Source organism: Rhinatrema bivittatum, chromosome 8 (assembly GCF_901001135.1).
Source record: "Rhinatrema bivittatum chromosome 8, aRhiBiv1.1, whole genome shotgun sequence".
NCBI lineage: Eukaryota > Metazoa > Chordata > Amphibia > Gymnophiona > Rhinatrematidae > Rhinatrema > Rhinatrema bivittatum.
The window spans coordinates 206,247,585-206,263,701 of NC_042622.1; the positions used below are offsets into that span (position 1 = coordinate 206,247,585).

At 46.5% G+C, this 16,117-nt stretch overlaps 1 protein-coding gene across 1 annotated transcript in view; it reads right to left on the reverse strand.

The window, feature by feature from the left end:
- The window catches only part of MMP28 (matrix metallopeptidase 28), a 57,840-nt gene extending 42,085 nt beyond the window's left edge, over positions 1–15,755 (reverse strand). The window contains exon 1 of the mRNA XM_029612762.1: positions 15,439–15,755. Coding sequence (XP_029468622.1) covers positions 15,439–15,582 — 144 coding nt within the window. The 5' untranslated portion in view covers positions 15,583–15,755. The remainder of the gene's footprint in view (positions 1–15,438) is intronic.
- Positions 15,756–16,117: the final 362 nt, after the last annotated feature.

Sequence of the window (16,117 nt, forward strand, 5' to 3'; positions counted from 1 at the left end):
TGGTCTCTGTAACCTCCTCTTGGTTGGATGTAAAGGTGTACAAATTCCTCCTACACTCCTGGACAGGGGGATCTCTGCCTCTCTGGAAAGCCAAAAATATCAAAAGTATTTAAAAAAAATGGACAAAACCTCTTTTCTTTCTTTCCTCCAGTCTTCAGTACCAAGAGCTGGCAGGGCTGTGTCTCCCCCTTGCTGTGCTAGACTGAGGGCCTAACTTGGAGAGTACACAAAACACTTCTATCTTAATCAAACTCAAAGCTACACTGCCCCAACTATCCCTAGACTCACCCCCTCTGACCAGATTAGGATTATACCAGTGGGAAGTGCTGGAAGGAATGGTACGTCCCCTCTAGCTGACTAAATGCAAAAGGTAGGGAGCTAGGGCCATCTAGTGGCGACCAAGGTGTCTTTACATCTGTACCAGAAGGAACAACTCTGGAGTGACACCAAAATCGCACCCCTCCCCTCCCACTCCCAAATAGTCTGGACGCTGTCAAGTTGACTCCAGAGGCGCAAGCACCCGGCCCAAGACTCAGACCTGGGTGTGTGACACACCTGTGCATTGCATGGCCAGCTCAGGAATGTTTTGTTTTTTTTTAATCTGTAAAAGTAATGAAACCCACAAACAATGCATGGACCATGGGCTCTCACAGTGCAGTAGTTTCTTTACTCTTGGGGAGTGAGCAGAGGGGGACGTGGTTCCTTCTTCCCATTTCTCTGGGTTTCCAGCTGAATCAGAACTGGCTTCTGTTGGAGTTACAATGTTTGGGTTGAAGTAGCGAGATGTAGATTTTAGGCAGGAAGGCAGAATATGTCAGGCCTGCTTCTTTCTGGCACTGGCAGCTTCCTGACGTTTGAGCAGATGCTGACCTGCTGAAGGACTGGCATCAAGGATGCTACATCGCTTGGTTCTCTGGAAGCCTTTGCTGCGTGTCCTCCCCTGGTGAAGGGGATACAGTGTGGGCTATGGCCTTTCACACTAAGAGGGCTCACAAAATTGTCCCTTACTAGTAGGCCTCGGGGTCTCAACACACCCTAAGGGTGAGGTCAGAGGGGTCGTTGTCTTTCTGTCCTTTCCTCTGAGAAGGTGGCTGGGCCCAAGTTCGGGGACTCTAGGCCTTCAGGACTTGGGAGCCTCTTTCTTTTCTGTCATGAGGTCCAAGGGGACCCAGAGGTGGGCTCAGAGAAGAGAGAGGTGTTCTCCCTACTTCTCAGCTGTCTGGAGAGATTGCTTCAAGCTGCATACAGGGTGGAGTTTCGGAGTCTGGAGGAGGACTGCCAAGCTTGGGGAAGAGCCGGCTTAGAGCTGTAGTCGGAGGAAAGCATCAGTCAGAGGGGCTCGTCTGACGTTATCTGAAGAGGAGGATCCCATGCAGAGAGCTGCATCCAGATCTGCAGGTACTACCAGGGAAGTGCTTAGGGAGGGCTTCCCTTACCAGAAAGTACCTACTGCTGTAAAAGCTGGGGCCCCCAATCCTGGGCACTGCCAGGGTGTAAAGATTTGTTATTGAAGTAGACTATGATTTCTTGAAACTTTATTTTCTGTACCGATGGCACTAAACAGAAGAAGTGCACCCACTAATTTTGTACCTGCTATCAAGTTTTACCAATAAAAGGGATTTGTGTTTTCACAGCACTTACAGTGGTGGTGTGTGTTTATTTTTCTTGAACTCACCCAGAAGACTCCAAGTAATCCTAAAGGGTCTTGAAAGACGTGTCCTTGCCCCCCCATTGCAATGGCCCACGACTCCCACGTGAGCCCCTGTCACGGGCGAGTTGGGCCAGGGGCTACATATATTTATTTATTTTCGAGGAGCCCATAGCTTCCCTCTTGTTTCTTTCAGCTTCCAGCTGAGTCAGAACTGGCCTCTAATGGACCTATAGTGCCATAAGCCTTTGTTTGCATCTACCTGGGGATTTTTCACTATTTTAACCCTCCCCCCCCCCCCCCCCCCCCACTCCAGTCTAGACCGGTCCTTACAGGGGCCACAGGCTGCAGCTCCTTCAGCAACCTGGTGCATGAATCACGAGCACATTGTAGAAGGGGCTCTTCCTACATCACACCTGCTGCTTTCAGAGCCCGAGAACTGCTGATGGCTTGTTCTCTGTTATTCATAGGTTTAATGGGGCTTCTGTTTGCGTGGCCTTTAGCCTTGCTTCTTGCTACACGTGGTGAGTGTTAAGAGTCAGCAGCAGGCAGCTCTCATTCCACCTTCCTTTGCTCCAAGCAGCCCAGCGTTAAAAGGGGTCTCCAGAGTCAAAAACCTTTTTTTTTTACCAGGAGGATTTTGTGCCGATAAGCTGTCAACTGATTCCCGGTGCCCTAGGACTTGGCTCTGTCCCATGCAGACTACATAAAAAAATATATATATATCAAGGAGAGAACATGGGAATGTAACAGAAAACCAAACATTCCTAGTTATTTTTCCCTCAGAAGAGCCTGCACTGGGAAAAGATGAGCTTTAAAGAATGTCAAAATCAGTCAGAGCATAGTTTAACAGTCACGTCTCACTCATACAAGGCTGGGAAAGGCTATGCTCTGTACAATTACAAAATTTTCTTTTAAGAGCTGGAGGGCAGGTTGGCTCGGTGACTCCATGGCTGTTTATGTAGAATTCCTGGGCCCACCTCATATTTTTTGGGCTTGCTCAGGATGGGGGATGCTGTGCAGGTAGGCTCCAGGGCTCAACCAAGGACTCTCAGTCATGCAACAACACCTACTGGGGCCAGGCTGGAGCTGCAGTCTGGGACTGCAATGACTTGACTAGACAGGGAGGGTTAAACACAAGGAAACAAGTCCTCCCTGTAGCTATGAAGGAAGGATCATTGAGCTCATATCCCAGCAGAATCTGGCTCAGATTGAGCTGGAAGCCCAGAAGAAGCAGAAGGAAGCCATCAGCAACTGTACCCCCTCGCCCCTCCCAAAAAAAAAAAGTAAAGTAATGTGAAGAGATAAAAAGCCTGAGTTTATGAAGCTGATCGGTTAAACACTAAATGCCTCTGCCTTTTGGTGCAGCATTGATGCAAGCCCAAGTGATCCGTAATGACCGCCAACTGATCTCTTGGCGGCCCTTCGGTCTACCAGCTCTGCTCTCATCAACATATTTTCTTATTGGCATTACAACCCTCTAGAGCAAACATAACACTGCACAGATACAGAGGCCGGTTTTTAATCGGTAAACAAAGGTCTCTGGTTTCTCAGGCTGGCAAAAGAAGATCTCTCTCTTCCAATGAAAAATAGGAACTAGCTTCCCCACTTCCTCCTTCCTCTTCCCCTCTAAACTACGTCTAAACCCTCTTTTCTTCCCAGGACCTTTGACTCTTTTGGCTTGTCCAGCATCACACCATGAATGGGAGTTACATTTTTCCATCGGTCAGCTCCCACGCCTCATTTTGTCCTTGGGGGGAAAAAAATGCATCAGAATTTACTTCCTTTCTCAGTGACTGAAAGCATTTTGAGATGCAATTCTTCCACAGCCTTCCACACAGATGGTTTTGCCCTTTGCTGTAATTTTAACGCGTCTCAGAACTCAAACATGAGAGGAAACGAGGGAAAATGAAAGAGGGTGGGGGAATAGGAAATAAAATGCCCCCCACCCCCAACAGCTTTCTTATTCTGCACAGATCTGGGAAGGTGCAGTGGGGCCACCGATGGCAGTACTAGCGCAAAGGGGAAGGGGGGACTGACGTGGATCAGGAGTGCGTTTGTTGGTTGAGGGTGGTTCCAGCACAAGCTTTGAGACGTTGAGTTACAGGGTCTCAGCATGACCTCACCATAAGCACAGAACCTTGCTATTCCCATTTTCAGCTTTAATAGAAGGCTTGCTACAGGAGAGGAAGAAGGCAGTTTTTGGAAAGGGGGGGGGGATGTATCTGGAACTTCCTTGCCAGGAATGAGAGCCCTGTCAAAGTCCCACCGAACTGCATTAGGACTACCTGAATTGCTTTGGCAGAATGGAACTGAGAATCTCAGGTTTTGAGAACAAAATGGGACTTTTACTTTCAATTTGACCGTCAGAGAGCAGAAAAGGCATCGGAGCCCCCAGAAGAGAACAGAAGGAGTTGGAAAAGTCAATGATCCTGCATCTAGGGGCTCATGAACACAGCTCTAGAATCAACCCAATGAGTTCAACAAGGTGGCAGAACGGCAGCACCACATCCCGCAGAAAGGATCATGTGCCTGTTTTAAAGTGGGATGTGAAGCAGGCCCCTTTGCAGAGACCCTGCAGTCTGACAGTCCTTTATAACATGTGGCCAGGCAGCCAAGGGCTTCCCCGAGACCCCTCTCCAGGCTAGACGTATGCTTTACATGTGTCAGCCAGCCTGTGGTTCTGAACACTAGCAGCACAGCGATTCTCCTGCTATGTTCGTGCATTAAGTGTGTGAATTTAAAATTATTAATAGACCATGCACCCCAAAGATCATGGCGGTTTACAATAAAAAATATACAAATCAATATACAATATAACATGACAGACAGATCATAGATAATGCAGATGCCTCGGCATCAAACATACCGGAAATGGTTACAAATATTCCTGAGCAATCGGTTCATAAAGCAACCAGCACACATACTAAACGATGAAATGTCTGCTAGTACAGCTACGTTTTTAGAATGTGTTGTCCTCTGCCATCATTCTAAGCGCGATGCCTGAATGGGGCACGCTGAGGAGGTTCTTAATGAGTTTGTTGATTCTAAACGATCAAAAGGAATTCTGAAAAGGTTAATAAATACGTGATTTGCTGTTCAGATTTGGTTCTCTTAACTGAAACAGCTCTAGTTATTTAAAAACTTCAGAAGTACCCGCTCTTCTTCTTGGCTGCCATTTGCATTCTGAGGCCAGGATGCAGGAAGCAGAGCCAACCCACTGGCAAAATGGGCTAATTTTCTGTAGGAAATCATCTTACTGAAATAAGAGGAGTTTTCATAGGACGCTGCCCCACTTGGTGACAGGCCATCTCCATTCCACGAGTCACTTCTGCCAGCAAAACATACCCACAGCAGCCAATCAAAGAAACCGGGAACATCAGACTTTGAAATCTTTAAGATTTGGGCAGCAGAACATGCTTTAAAAGATAGGAGAGAAGGAGGAACAACGTTATGGTGAAATTTATTCTAATTTTCTTTCCTTGATTCCTGCTAGACCAGTCCTTATGTATGGGATTTCCCCTTCCATAGCTGACGGAGACAGAGAACACATCGCTCTCATGTCCTCTCTCGGGGCTATAAGGGAGGTGTGGTTCTAGGCAGTTGCCAGTAGCCTTCTGTCGAAGCACTATGATCAAAATAAAATCCCCCAATTGAAACATTATAATTAATAATAACACTAAAGAGTCCACGAGACTGTTCCAAGCGAGCCAAGCGGTGCGAGAAAGGCTTGGCACAGTAAGAATGAGGAAGACCGAGGACATGCTTGGATAGCAACATTGCTCCCACCTACTCTGTATTCCGGGGCAGGCCCTGGATTGGTCTAGCAGAAATTTAAAAAAAAAGAAAGAAAATCATCAGGTAAGAATACATTTCACCTTTCTTTTCTTCCTAAAAGACCAGTCCTTATGTACGGGAGTTAGCTAAGCTACTCCTTACTGGGGAGGGAAGAAGACAGAACTATCTTAAAAATTCCCACCCCAAAAGGCCTGCATGACCAATCTACACCTTGCAAAGGAATGTAAGGATGACCAAGTGGCCACCTTACAGATTTTCTCCGAGGAGGCTGAGGATGCCTCTGCCCAAGACAATGTTTGTGGAGTAGGCCTGCTGGCGGTGCCAGCTTGCTTCATAGTAGGTAAGCTGAAACTATTACTTACAGAAGAACATAAGAACATGCCATACTGGGTCAGACCAAGGGTCCATCAAGCCCAGCATCCTGTTTCCAACAGTGGCCAATCCAGGCCATACGAACCTGGCAAGTACCCTAACTTCCTTGATCCATCTGGCTGAGACGGCTTTGGAAGCTGCCTCTTCTTTTCGGGACCTCCAAATAATACAAACAGCTTGTTGGCTTGTCTAAAAGGAATTTTTCATCTTTAGGTACCTCAGAAGTATGCGCCACATATCTAGGAAATACAGGCTCTTATCTTTCCCCTGACAATTGCTGCTATTAAAGGCTGGAAGTGAAACTGACTGGTTCACGTGAAAATGAGGATACCACCTTAGGCAAGAAAGATGGTACTGGATGAAAGGTGACAGAGTCTGGAGAAAAAACTAAATAAGGATCCCTACATGAGAGGGTTTGCAACTCAGTGATGCGCCTAGCAGAGCATATTGCTATTAAAAAAATCAGTGTGTCGTGGGTGTGGACCCTTGGATTAGGGAGCTGGCTTTGGCAGAGGCCCAACTAGAGCTTCACCTATACCAGCCCTGGTTCTTCTCAGGTCGAGCCCTCGGGTGCCAGGGTCAGCAGGACTTAGGTGCAGGCCTCTGTTGACGAGATGGAGATCTGTGGAGATGGATGAATCACAGGCCAGGGTCCAGGGCAGGCGGACTACCAGGGTAGGCAAAGATAGACAACAGTCACAGCAGGTGGCATTCAGGTTTGATCAAAGGTCAGGCGGTGATCAGTGACAGGTGGTGTTCAGCCATAGACGAGAATCTGACAGTGGTCAGAGGCAGGCAGAGCTCAATCGTGGGTCAGTGGAAGGTGGAGTTCAGTTGTAATTCGTGTCAAGCAAGCTGATGTCAGAACCAGAGATCTGTCCAAGGGAAGATGGGATGGATAGGCAGGCAGGGACGTGAAGAACAACAAAAGCAGGCAGGAGAAGACACTGAAGAAGAAGGCAAACATGGGAACAAAGACCAGGAACACACAGAGGCAACTTGCTCTACTGAAGGTAGTCGACCTATTGCTGAGGCGCTGGAGCAGAGTCAGGCGAGGCCTTTTATAAGCCTCAGCACCAGATGTCAGCAATATGGGCTGTGAGGAATTTCCCTCTGCGGTCCGTTTAAATACTGCGGAGAGACGCACATGCACGCCTGCCTAAGGCAGTGCGCCATTCAGGGAATCTGCGGTGGCATCCAGCTGCATTGGGTCATCAGCTGCGCCTCACCGCATTGGGTCGCATCGTCTTCCTACTGCCTAGGGAAGTGGCTGCCTGGGCCTGTTGGCGGCATCCTGCCGCATCAGCCTGGGCCTGGAGGTAAGAGGGCAGTCCATGGGGGCAACCCAAAGGCCGCTGATCGCAACACAGTTAGAGACAGATCCTTCAAGAATATCTGTTTCATTGGCTCAAAAGGAGACTTCACCAAGGTCCTTAAGACCATGTTGAGGTCACATTGTGGGATTATTGGTCTGAAGGGCAGTCAAATATGTTTCACTCATTTCAGAAATTGTATTATATCTGAGGGCGCTGTTACTTGGGTGCCTTTAATTTGGCCCCTATAGAATGATAAAGCTACCACATGTATCTTCAAGGAGTTGAGAGCCAAACCCTTGCCCTGGCCTATTTACAGAAAATGTAATATTTGTGAAAAACTTGCGTTCCATGGGGATCCACCTTATTTCTGGCAGAATCCTTCAAACACCAGTCAGGAAGTAGAAGACCTCTTCCACACAGATAGAGGGCCACACCATAAGAAAAAATGGAGACAGGTCTTCCATTGAGACCATCCTTGCCAGAGCAGGCTCAGCTCCCTGTATAAGAGTAGTGGGGTTCCGCTCAGTAACCTTATTAGGTCCGCATGCCAGGGCCTCTTAGACTCTAGGAGCTCAGCTACCAGTCCTTATACGTCTGTAATTGTCAGAGACATAGAATACTGACAATTGCCTAGGACCACATCTCCCTTATAGCCCCCTAGTGAGGTCATAAGAGAGGTGCGTCCTCTGTTTCCGTCAGCTGAGGAAGAGGAAAATCCTATACACAAGGATTGATCTAGTTGGAAAAGGAATACTCATTTACAACTCAGCAAACTGAAGTACAGGGAGGAGATGAAGACTTGCCCAGGGTCACATAGTGGATCAGTGGCAGAGCTGGGAATAAAAATGAGGCTGTCCGGTTGGCTCAGTGGTAGTACACAACATTGCCAAGTGAAGAGACTTGGGTTTGATTCCCGGGTCAGGTCTTCTATTCCCCAAGATGGCTAGGGTTGGGAATGCTGCAGAGGCAATGTTCATGGGCCCCTGGGATGGAAAGGGGAGGTGGAGGCATAGTGATTATGCAATGGTGACACCCAATGGCTGGATTTCAGATGCACGATTGCAGGATTTCAGGAGCAGCACTAGTGACTGTGTATACTCTACCTACTTTTTGCTGACCCTCAAATTTTGCCACTTGAGGCAGCTGCCTCACCTTGCTTCATTTTTATATGAAGTGTGATTGATGAGTGAGTGTGTGAGTTTAGATTTTAAATGTCTAGATAGGGAAACACCTTGTGATTTCTAATAAAAATTTTGATAATTTGAATACATGTGATCTCTCTGTGTATGTGATATTGTTATATGCTATTAGAGAGTTTAGCTATAAAAAAGCATTTCCCTCTGTAATATCACCTTGCTTCATGACAGAATGGTTCCTGTTTAGAAGCAATAAGGCTGAGAACCCCTGTGCTGGACCATACATCCTTTTTAGAAGCCAAATCCTAATAGATACATGCCTTGTACTCATTAAATAGGAAGTGAAAAACAATAAAAGCACTCAGGCCAATTTAATTTTAATTTCTGATTTATATGATGCCTTTTGTAAATGGTCAGCTACTTTAAAATGGATTACAATCAGGTACCGGAGGTATTTCCCTGTCTCTAGAGGGCTTACAATCTAAAGGGTTTATGTACCATGCTGCAGTATTGTCCCCTCTGGAGAAAATATTGCAGGATTCACAAAGTTGCAATAATCAGCTCCGTAGCTTTATCAATCCTGCAGCATTTTCACCAGCAGTAAAACACCACAGGAAAAATACTGCAGTTTAGCCGACTCCAAGAATTAATGCAGGATGGCAGCCCCTCATCCTAGGGCCAGAAACCGGGTTCAGCTTTAAGCTTGATTTAATACTAATCAGACCAGCAGGGGTAGACAATTTTAGCAGCAGATCAAAATCATCGTATGGCTTTTTATTTTTTTTCCATTCTGATTTTTTTAGGGTGTGCGCTATTTGACAATAAACACACTCCAGCGTTTTAGTGCACATCACTGACAATGTGCTAGTTGCATGCTTAAACCCGTGCCTTTCAAGCTCCTTCAAAGCCCTCCCTCCCTCCCCAGACTTCCCTTGCATTGCTCCGCTTACCTGATCCCCGGGCTCCCAGCCCGCACCCATCTCCGACATGGTGCCGGCTTTTCTGAGAGTTCGGCAGTGGTGGTAAAGGAGCTACTAAGGACTGGTTACATTAAAGGAGGGGGTGAGAGAGAAGCAGGCGTGTTTTACCCCCAAACAGTGTAAGGCACGGTTTTAAAATCGGTGGGATTGAAGGTGGCAGGGAGAAATGAAAACTGTGTCACTGTTGACATCCACTGGGCCATCATGGAGTGCATTAATCCAACCTCATTTATGAATCTGATCGCACAGAAGACCTTTCCCTTACCATCACAGTTTTAAATTGCACTTAAACCTTTGTGTTAAGGTTTTATTGGTGTTGTAGATGTTCTTCAATTTCACTGGTTTCGCCCTACAGCATTGAAACACTCGTTCTGGGAGCAATTACCAATCCACTTGGTGAATGCAGGACTGAGGAGCCGGTTCTTACAAGCAAGGAGGCGGAGAAGTACCCAGGCTTCAGAAAACCACTCAAGAATCAACTGAAATGAACCTGGTAAGAAACCATGCTGTCTCAGAAGGGGTGAGGGATAGTTAATGTTCCTTACATGAGGAGTCATTACTGCTCTGCCAAGAGAACTACTGAAGCAAGAATGCCTCTGTTCCCGAGGAGCACCACTCCATGTGCAAAGCTGAAAACCGGCAGTGATCTCACCACTAGGCAGGCCCAGGGGCTCCAGGAATCCAAATTCCTGGGTGTGTGATCTAAACGAGCTGTGGCGCAGTTTGACTGACTCATCAGCAAGGAGTGGTGAGGGAAAGGGAACCTTCTAGACGTCAGCTTTCCCCTCGGGATTTGGTCATTCCTGCAGGCTTCATGAAATTTTCTGAACCAGAGCAGTTATTTCACTGCAGCCTGTCTCCAGTGAATCCAGAGCGCAGAAGTGCCCGATCATCAGCACCTGGAAGCTTAAAGGTACAGACATATTTGTCAGCCCTCTGGGGATAGGGAAATACCTACAGTACCTGAGTGTAATCCGCTTTGAAGCGCTGAAAAAAGTGCAAAAAGCAGAATATAAAAATCTAAATAAATAAATAATTAAAGGTCCACATCAATACCTAGTGCGAGTAAACACTGCCCCACCACAGAACAGATACAGCACAGGCAGCAACAGTGCAAACTTCCCTCCTACACATCCCTACAATATGCACCTGCTCTAGAGATATCATCTTTAACTTGTTATTACCTTTAGAGGGTGGCTCAGGTTATATCTGAATCCAGCACATTCATTATTGGCACCCAAGGGTGATGCTGTAGTGTAGTGGGTGATATATTAGTGGTCTGGACCTGCTCCCCAGAAAAAAGATCACCAGTTACAAGACACAAGCAGGTAATCTTTATCTTTATTTGCATTTGTTAATTGCCTATATCCTAGGCAAATGAACATAAAATCAATACATATACAGTACAAAACAATACTTGCAACAATAGAAAAAAATGCCAGACAAACCAAAACGATCCACGGGCCTAGTAAAATGCCTGTCCGAATAGATGTGTTTTTAACAAAGTCTTGAAAGGCTTCACGCTGTTTGCAAGGCGCAGTGCTTCAGGAAGGGAGCTCCAAAACATTGGAGCAGCCACTGAGAAAGCCCAGGCCCTGCTTGAACACTAAGCCTGGCATGCAGAGGAGAGGGCACGTCTAGAAGGCCCCTTTGTGATGAGCGGAGCTGACGAGTCGGGCAGTGAATCCGAAGCAAAAGCATTATACCACCGTGAAACGGGGGAGGAAATCAGTTTGAAAGTGAAAGCTGTGACCTTGTATTTGATTCGTTCTGCAATCGGGAGCCAGTGCAAGTCAAAGAGCACAGGAGTGATATGTACGCGCCTATTGGTGCCGGCGACGAGATGCGCAGCCGCGTTCATCAGTAGCTGAAGAGGTCTCAGAGTGGGAGCGGGTAGACCCAAGAGAATGGCCTTTCAGTGACTACGTTGGGAAGTATGGAAGCATGTACCACTGGGAGGTAATCCTCTTTATCCAACAGACGTTTAAGGCCGCAGAGTACTCGGAGTTTGAAAAAGCCCGTTTTAGTTCTGTTTCTGACATAGGGGCAGAACGATAAGGTTGGGTCCATAAAGACACCTAAATTCCGAATGGAGGAGTTAAGTGAGAACGACACGCTCTCTATCACAACGGAGGCGCGTGGAGTCTTGGACAGAGGACGCTGAATCGGTGGACACAGTTTTAGAATCAATGAGGGACGGCTTGTTGAAAAATAGCCAAGGCTTAATGGTCGACACGCACAGATTCGCCAGATCAACCGTTTCTGTCCAGGAAGAAAGAACCCGGACGTCGTCGGCGTACAATTTATACCCTCTCACAGAACCCGGCAAGCACTTTACAGAAGCAGGAAAGGACGGAGCCGGGCTGAAAGCCATGAAAGCAGCGTGCTTACAGCTGGATTACTCATGGTAGGCACATATCTGCAGCATAGATTAAACGTGGGTACGTAAGCTTATTTTAAAAAGTTGATCTTAAATGGGAAGATATTGTAAGTTCTGGGAGGCTTGAATGTCTGAGTATCACATTGGTGCAGTCCTCTCTTCCTCTTGCCGGAAGGGGGCAGGTGCTGATGATCTGTGCCTAGGTGAGATGGAGATATAAAGCCAGCCCTGGACCTGCTGAAGCAGGCTGTAGCAAAGGCATGGGAAGTTGGTGCAAATCTGTTACTCCTCACGCAAACACGGCACTTTTTTTTTTTTTAATTAGCAACATTGTTTTTGAAATATTCTCTATTTGTACCAAATCGGTAGCAAAGCAGAAACTATAGCTGCAAATATTTCAGCCAATCTTTGCAACTGTGAGCGTTAAGCAGCAGCACAGTCTTCTCTTTCAGAAAACAGCCGAGGGGACCCCCCAGTCCGTGATGGCAGCGTTCTAGTTTAGTAAATTTCTGACAATAAAATTATGAACGAGAGGGAGAGGGTGGAGACCTAGTGATCATGCAACAATGACACCTGGTGGCTGGATTTAGGACGCATGATCACAGAGCTCCAGGAGCAGCCCTGGTGTATACCTCCAGCTGAAGATTGTCATTGCAATGGGAGGGGATGGAAAATAGGAGAAAAACCAAAGAATTGCAAATGAAGGTTCATAGCACTACAGCCCGACAGAGCAGGAGAAAACTACCTGGACCTTAAAAGACAGAAAGAAGTGAGGCAGAAGGATCAAGTCACTTTCCCCAAGGTCATCAAGAGTCGTAACAGAGGGGAGGCCAGTTCATTTTCCAGGGCTTCGCCTGACCTGCAGATCAAAATTCCAACCTCTAGACCACGATGACTTTGTTTTGCAACAACGTGCATTAGAAAGTCTGCAAAAAACACACAGATGTTATACTAAGTTTTCAAAGAGAGAAGGTGCGCTAATTTTGTTTTGAAAGCTCTCCCACTAAAATCTACCTGCACATAATTACAGCTGCTAGTTTGTGCACTAGACAAACCCTTCCAGGGAACACCTCCGCAGTTGGGGAAAAAAGCCCTACCTGGGTCTTTCCACCATTCGTGCATGATAATGTAGTAAGTCTAATGAGCAATAGATTTAGGTCATATTACATACAGCACGCTCACGCCTCTCTGGTTATCAGGAAAGTCAGTATTATGTCACACGCAGACAGCTCGTCATATAGACACCTGTCTAGCACACTCATACTATAATACACCCAACCTCCTTCCTCCTACTGTCCTGCCCCATTCCAATTACAGCTCTTTTTTCCTTCCTATCCAATTTTAGAGTAGGAAACTGTGGCAGGACCTGAAAACTTGGACCCTGCTCGAGCTGCAGCAGAGGCAGTGCAGCTTTCCTGTCCCATCTGGGGCCACCTGGAGCCCCCGCTGCCACCTGACTCTCCAAACTCGCCAGCCAGGAGAAGCATCTTGGGAAGTGTAGTTCAAACAGCCTCCTGAGCGACAATTCCTAAATAGCCTAGCAAAGTGCAGGCTGGGATTTTTTCCCCCTTAAGCCATGATGTGATTTTTAGTCCTAGGCTAGCAACTCAGCGACATAGCCAATTCATTTCACAGTAAATATAGTCATAAAGGTTAGCACTGCAGCTCCAGTACAGTTTCTTCCTCAGTTACAAATCACATCTAGGCAGCTTTCTCGTCTTAACCCATGTAATTATTGCCTCTGCTTTGTTTCTCTCAGAGCTAAGGATGTGAACATCCTGCCCTGGCACAGAGACTCCCACCATGTTCCTGCCACTAAAGGCGGCCTACAGCACAAATCTTATACAAACCCTGGGCTGAAACCTAAATATAAGGTAAAAAGTGTTATCAGCAGGCGCACAAAGTACCATGCAAAGTTTCTGAATTTCAAAATGCACAGGTACAAACTCCTACACCACTTTTGGCAGCTAAATATTTTTAGCCGTGAATTCTCTGAACCTTCCTCAAAGCTCCAGCAGTAAAATAACCTGGCACGTCAAGCAATTTCCTTTCCATATTTTCACCACAGGAAAATGGAGCATGTGCGCTTGTTTACAGTAAAAGTTTAAGTGACATGAAAAATACGACTTATACAGTCATATTTTAGAATACTGTTGGGTTGTAAGATTGTAAACTCCTTCAGCACAGAGATGAAGCAGCAAAATATGCTGAATCCTGCCACCAGGCTGGAAACAAACTGACCAGAGACAATATCAGCTAGCGCCAGAAGCCAGAAATTGGGCTCGTTATTGTCCTGTCTGTACCACGCACGTGTATTCTACTATTAGAACTATTATATTTTTTTTTCTCCTTTTATTCCAACTTCTTTATGTATTACTTTGGCAACATATAAAGAGACTGTCATGCCAATAACGTTTCCTGAATCTGAAGTGACTTGCTCAAAAAGTCACGCAGAACTGAAGTGGGAACTCCAAGTTCACAGCTCTGTGCTCTAAGCACTGTGAAGAGATTGCCGGCATTGGCAGTCTGTAGGCCATCAAATCCCAATGAAACATTTTCCCAAACTGAAAATCTGCCAAGGACGTTGCAGGCTGGCACAAAAGAAACTGCTTATGACAACATGGAAGGCCCCAGCCCCTCCCCCCCCCAAGCACCTAGAACTCTGCACCTCAAAAGCCACAGATGCAACCGATATGTACTGTATGGCAGTGATCAGTACAGAAACACAGATCTCAACCGAAGAGGACCAACCAGCCTGCCCATTGGTATCTGTGGGATTAATCCCCTCATATAATGAATTTACCGTTTCACCACAGTGTATTACAGCTGAACAACAATTGTACCTTAGGGAAAAGCTCAGAGGCCACATGGCTCATTTTGAAACAGCTGTTTTTTTTTCTGGGATTACTCAAACTATACATTTTTTTTCAGTTTCTTGGGTTGTTTCCAGTCTTTATTTTATTCTGTCTTCCCCTGACCTCTAATTCTTTATTTTTTTTTATTTTACACTGGTTTTGAATAAAAAGATGAAACTTTTCGGTTGTTTGTCTTTTTGTCCGTTTGTGCTGTCCTCGGTTTCATAAGGGATTGGGGGTGGAGTTGGGGGGCTCTGCTCTGTCAGCTCACCAGCCTCCCAATTTACTGGAAGTCAAAACAGCAAGACTGGCTCTAAGGAGCGTTTATAACCTGTCGACTTATTTTTCTTCACAAGTTACAAAAAAAATACATCTGAATTTGATATGTAATTTTAATGCTGGATTCTCCAAATGAAAGCAAGAACCTTCTTTAATGGTCATGACTTTTACCTCTGCCTTTTACTGCCCTCCAGTTACAAATCTAGTCAAGGGAGTCCCAGCCACACCACAAAGCCAGAGAAGTGGTTTAAAATCTTATTTTTCTCGGGGGAAGGGGGAGCAAGGGTATTAGTGAGTATAAATCAGTTATCGTGCTTCTCCCTAATTATACTTGCATAAACCAATTCTCTTCCTTTCTAGGAAGAAGTTCTATTGCAAGCGCTTAGCAAGTCAATTCTGCCCACGTACGCCACACCCTAAACTTTCTGTCGTAGTTTACACATACCGTTTTGATCATTTTTTTCTCTCCTTCATTAAGGAGTCTTTCAAAATAATCGGCAATGTCCCTGTATTTACAGACCTATTTCCAAGCTCCCTGAACGCAGACCCCCTTGCGGGGACTACTTGGTGGATCTTCTGAGCTCTTTTTCCAGCATACAGAGCAGGTACAGCACTGCATAGCACAAACGACTTCACCTCTTTACCCGGGCGATAAACCGAGGGGGGGGCCTTACCTCTGCTCCGCCCCGGCGGGACTCCTCGGACACCAGACGCCCGACAACTGGGAGAACGCAGCTCAAAAGCAGCAGGAAGGCAGCCGCTAGCCGGCTCCCTGAGGACTGCATCGTCCCGGGCTGCAGGCCCGCGCGCACCTGCATGGAATCCTCCCGGGAGCCTCGCGCGCACCAGGTGTATACACACACACGTCAAGCGTGGAATGTTCCCGGGAGACGGCTGGAGCTGGGAATAGTGCTCGCCTCTGCCTTCCAGCATCTGCAGTCAGCACACACCAGCCCCGCCCGTGACAGCCCAGTCCGTTTTCCGGGGAGGTTTCCTTGCTGCTTTTTCTCCAGTGCCTCCCTATGCATTCCTGGTTGAGCGGCGGCAGGAGGAGAAACAGCTGATCTCAGGTTTTCGACCAACACCTATTCCATGCAGTAGCATGCTTGAAGAGCGAAAAATATTAGCGCTGTAGTTTCAAAACTCGCGCTAGATTAATAAAACGACCTTTAGATAGATTGGAAATGAAAGGTTAATTTGCCAGACTAGACACTTATGTTCCCATTTGCTCGGTACGGCCTTCGCTAACAAATTATGGACCAGATTAATCAAAAAGTGTAACTAATGCATTAATAACAAAAAGGAGCATGTTTATGGAAATTTTTTAATTACCACACCACATCAGATTTAGCG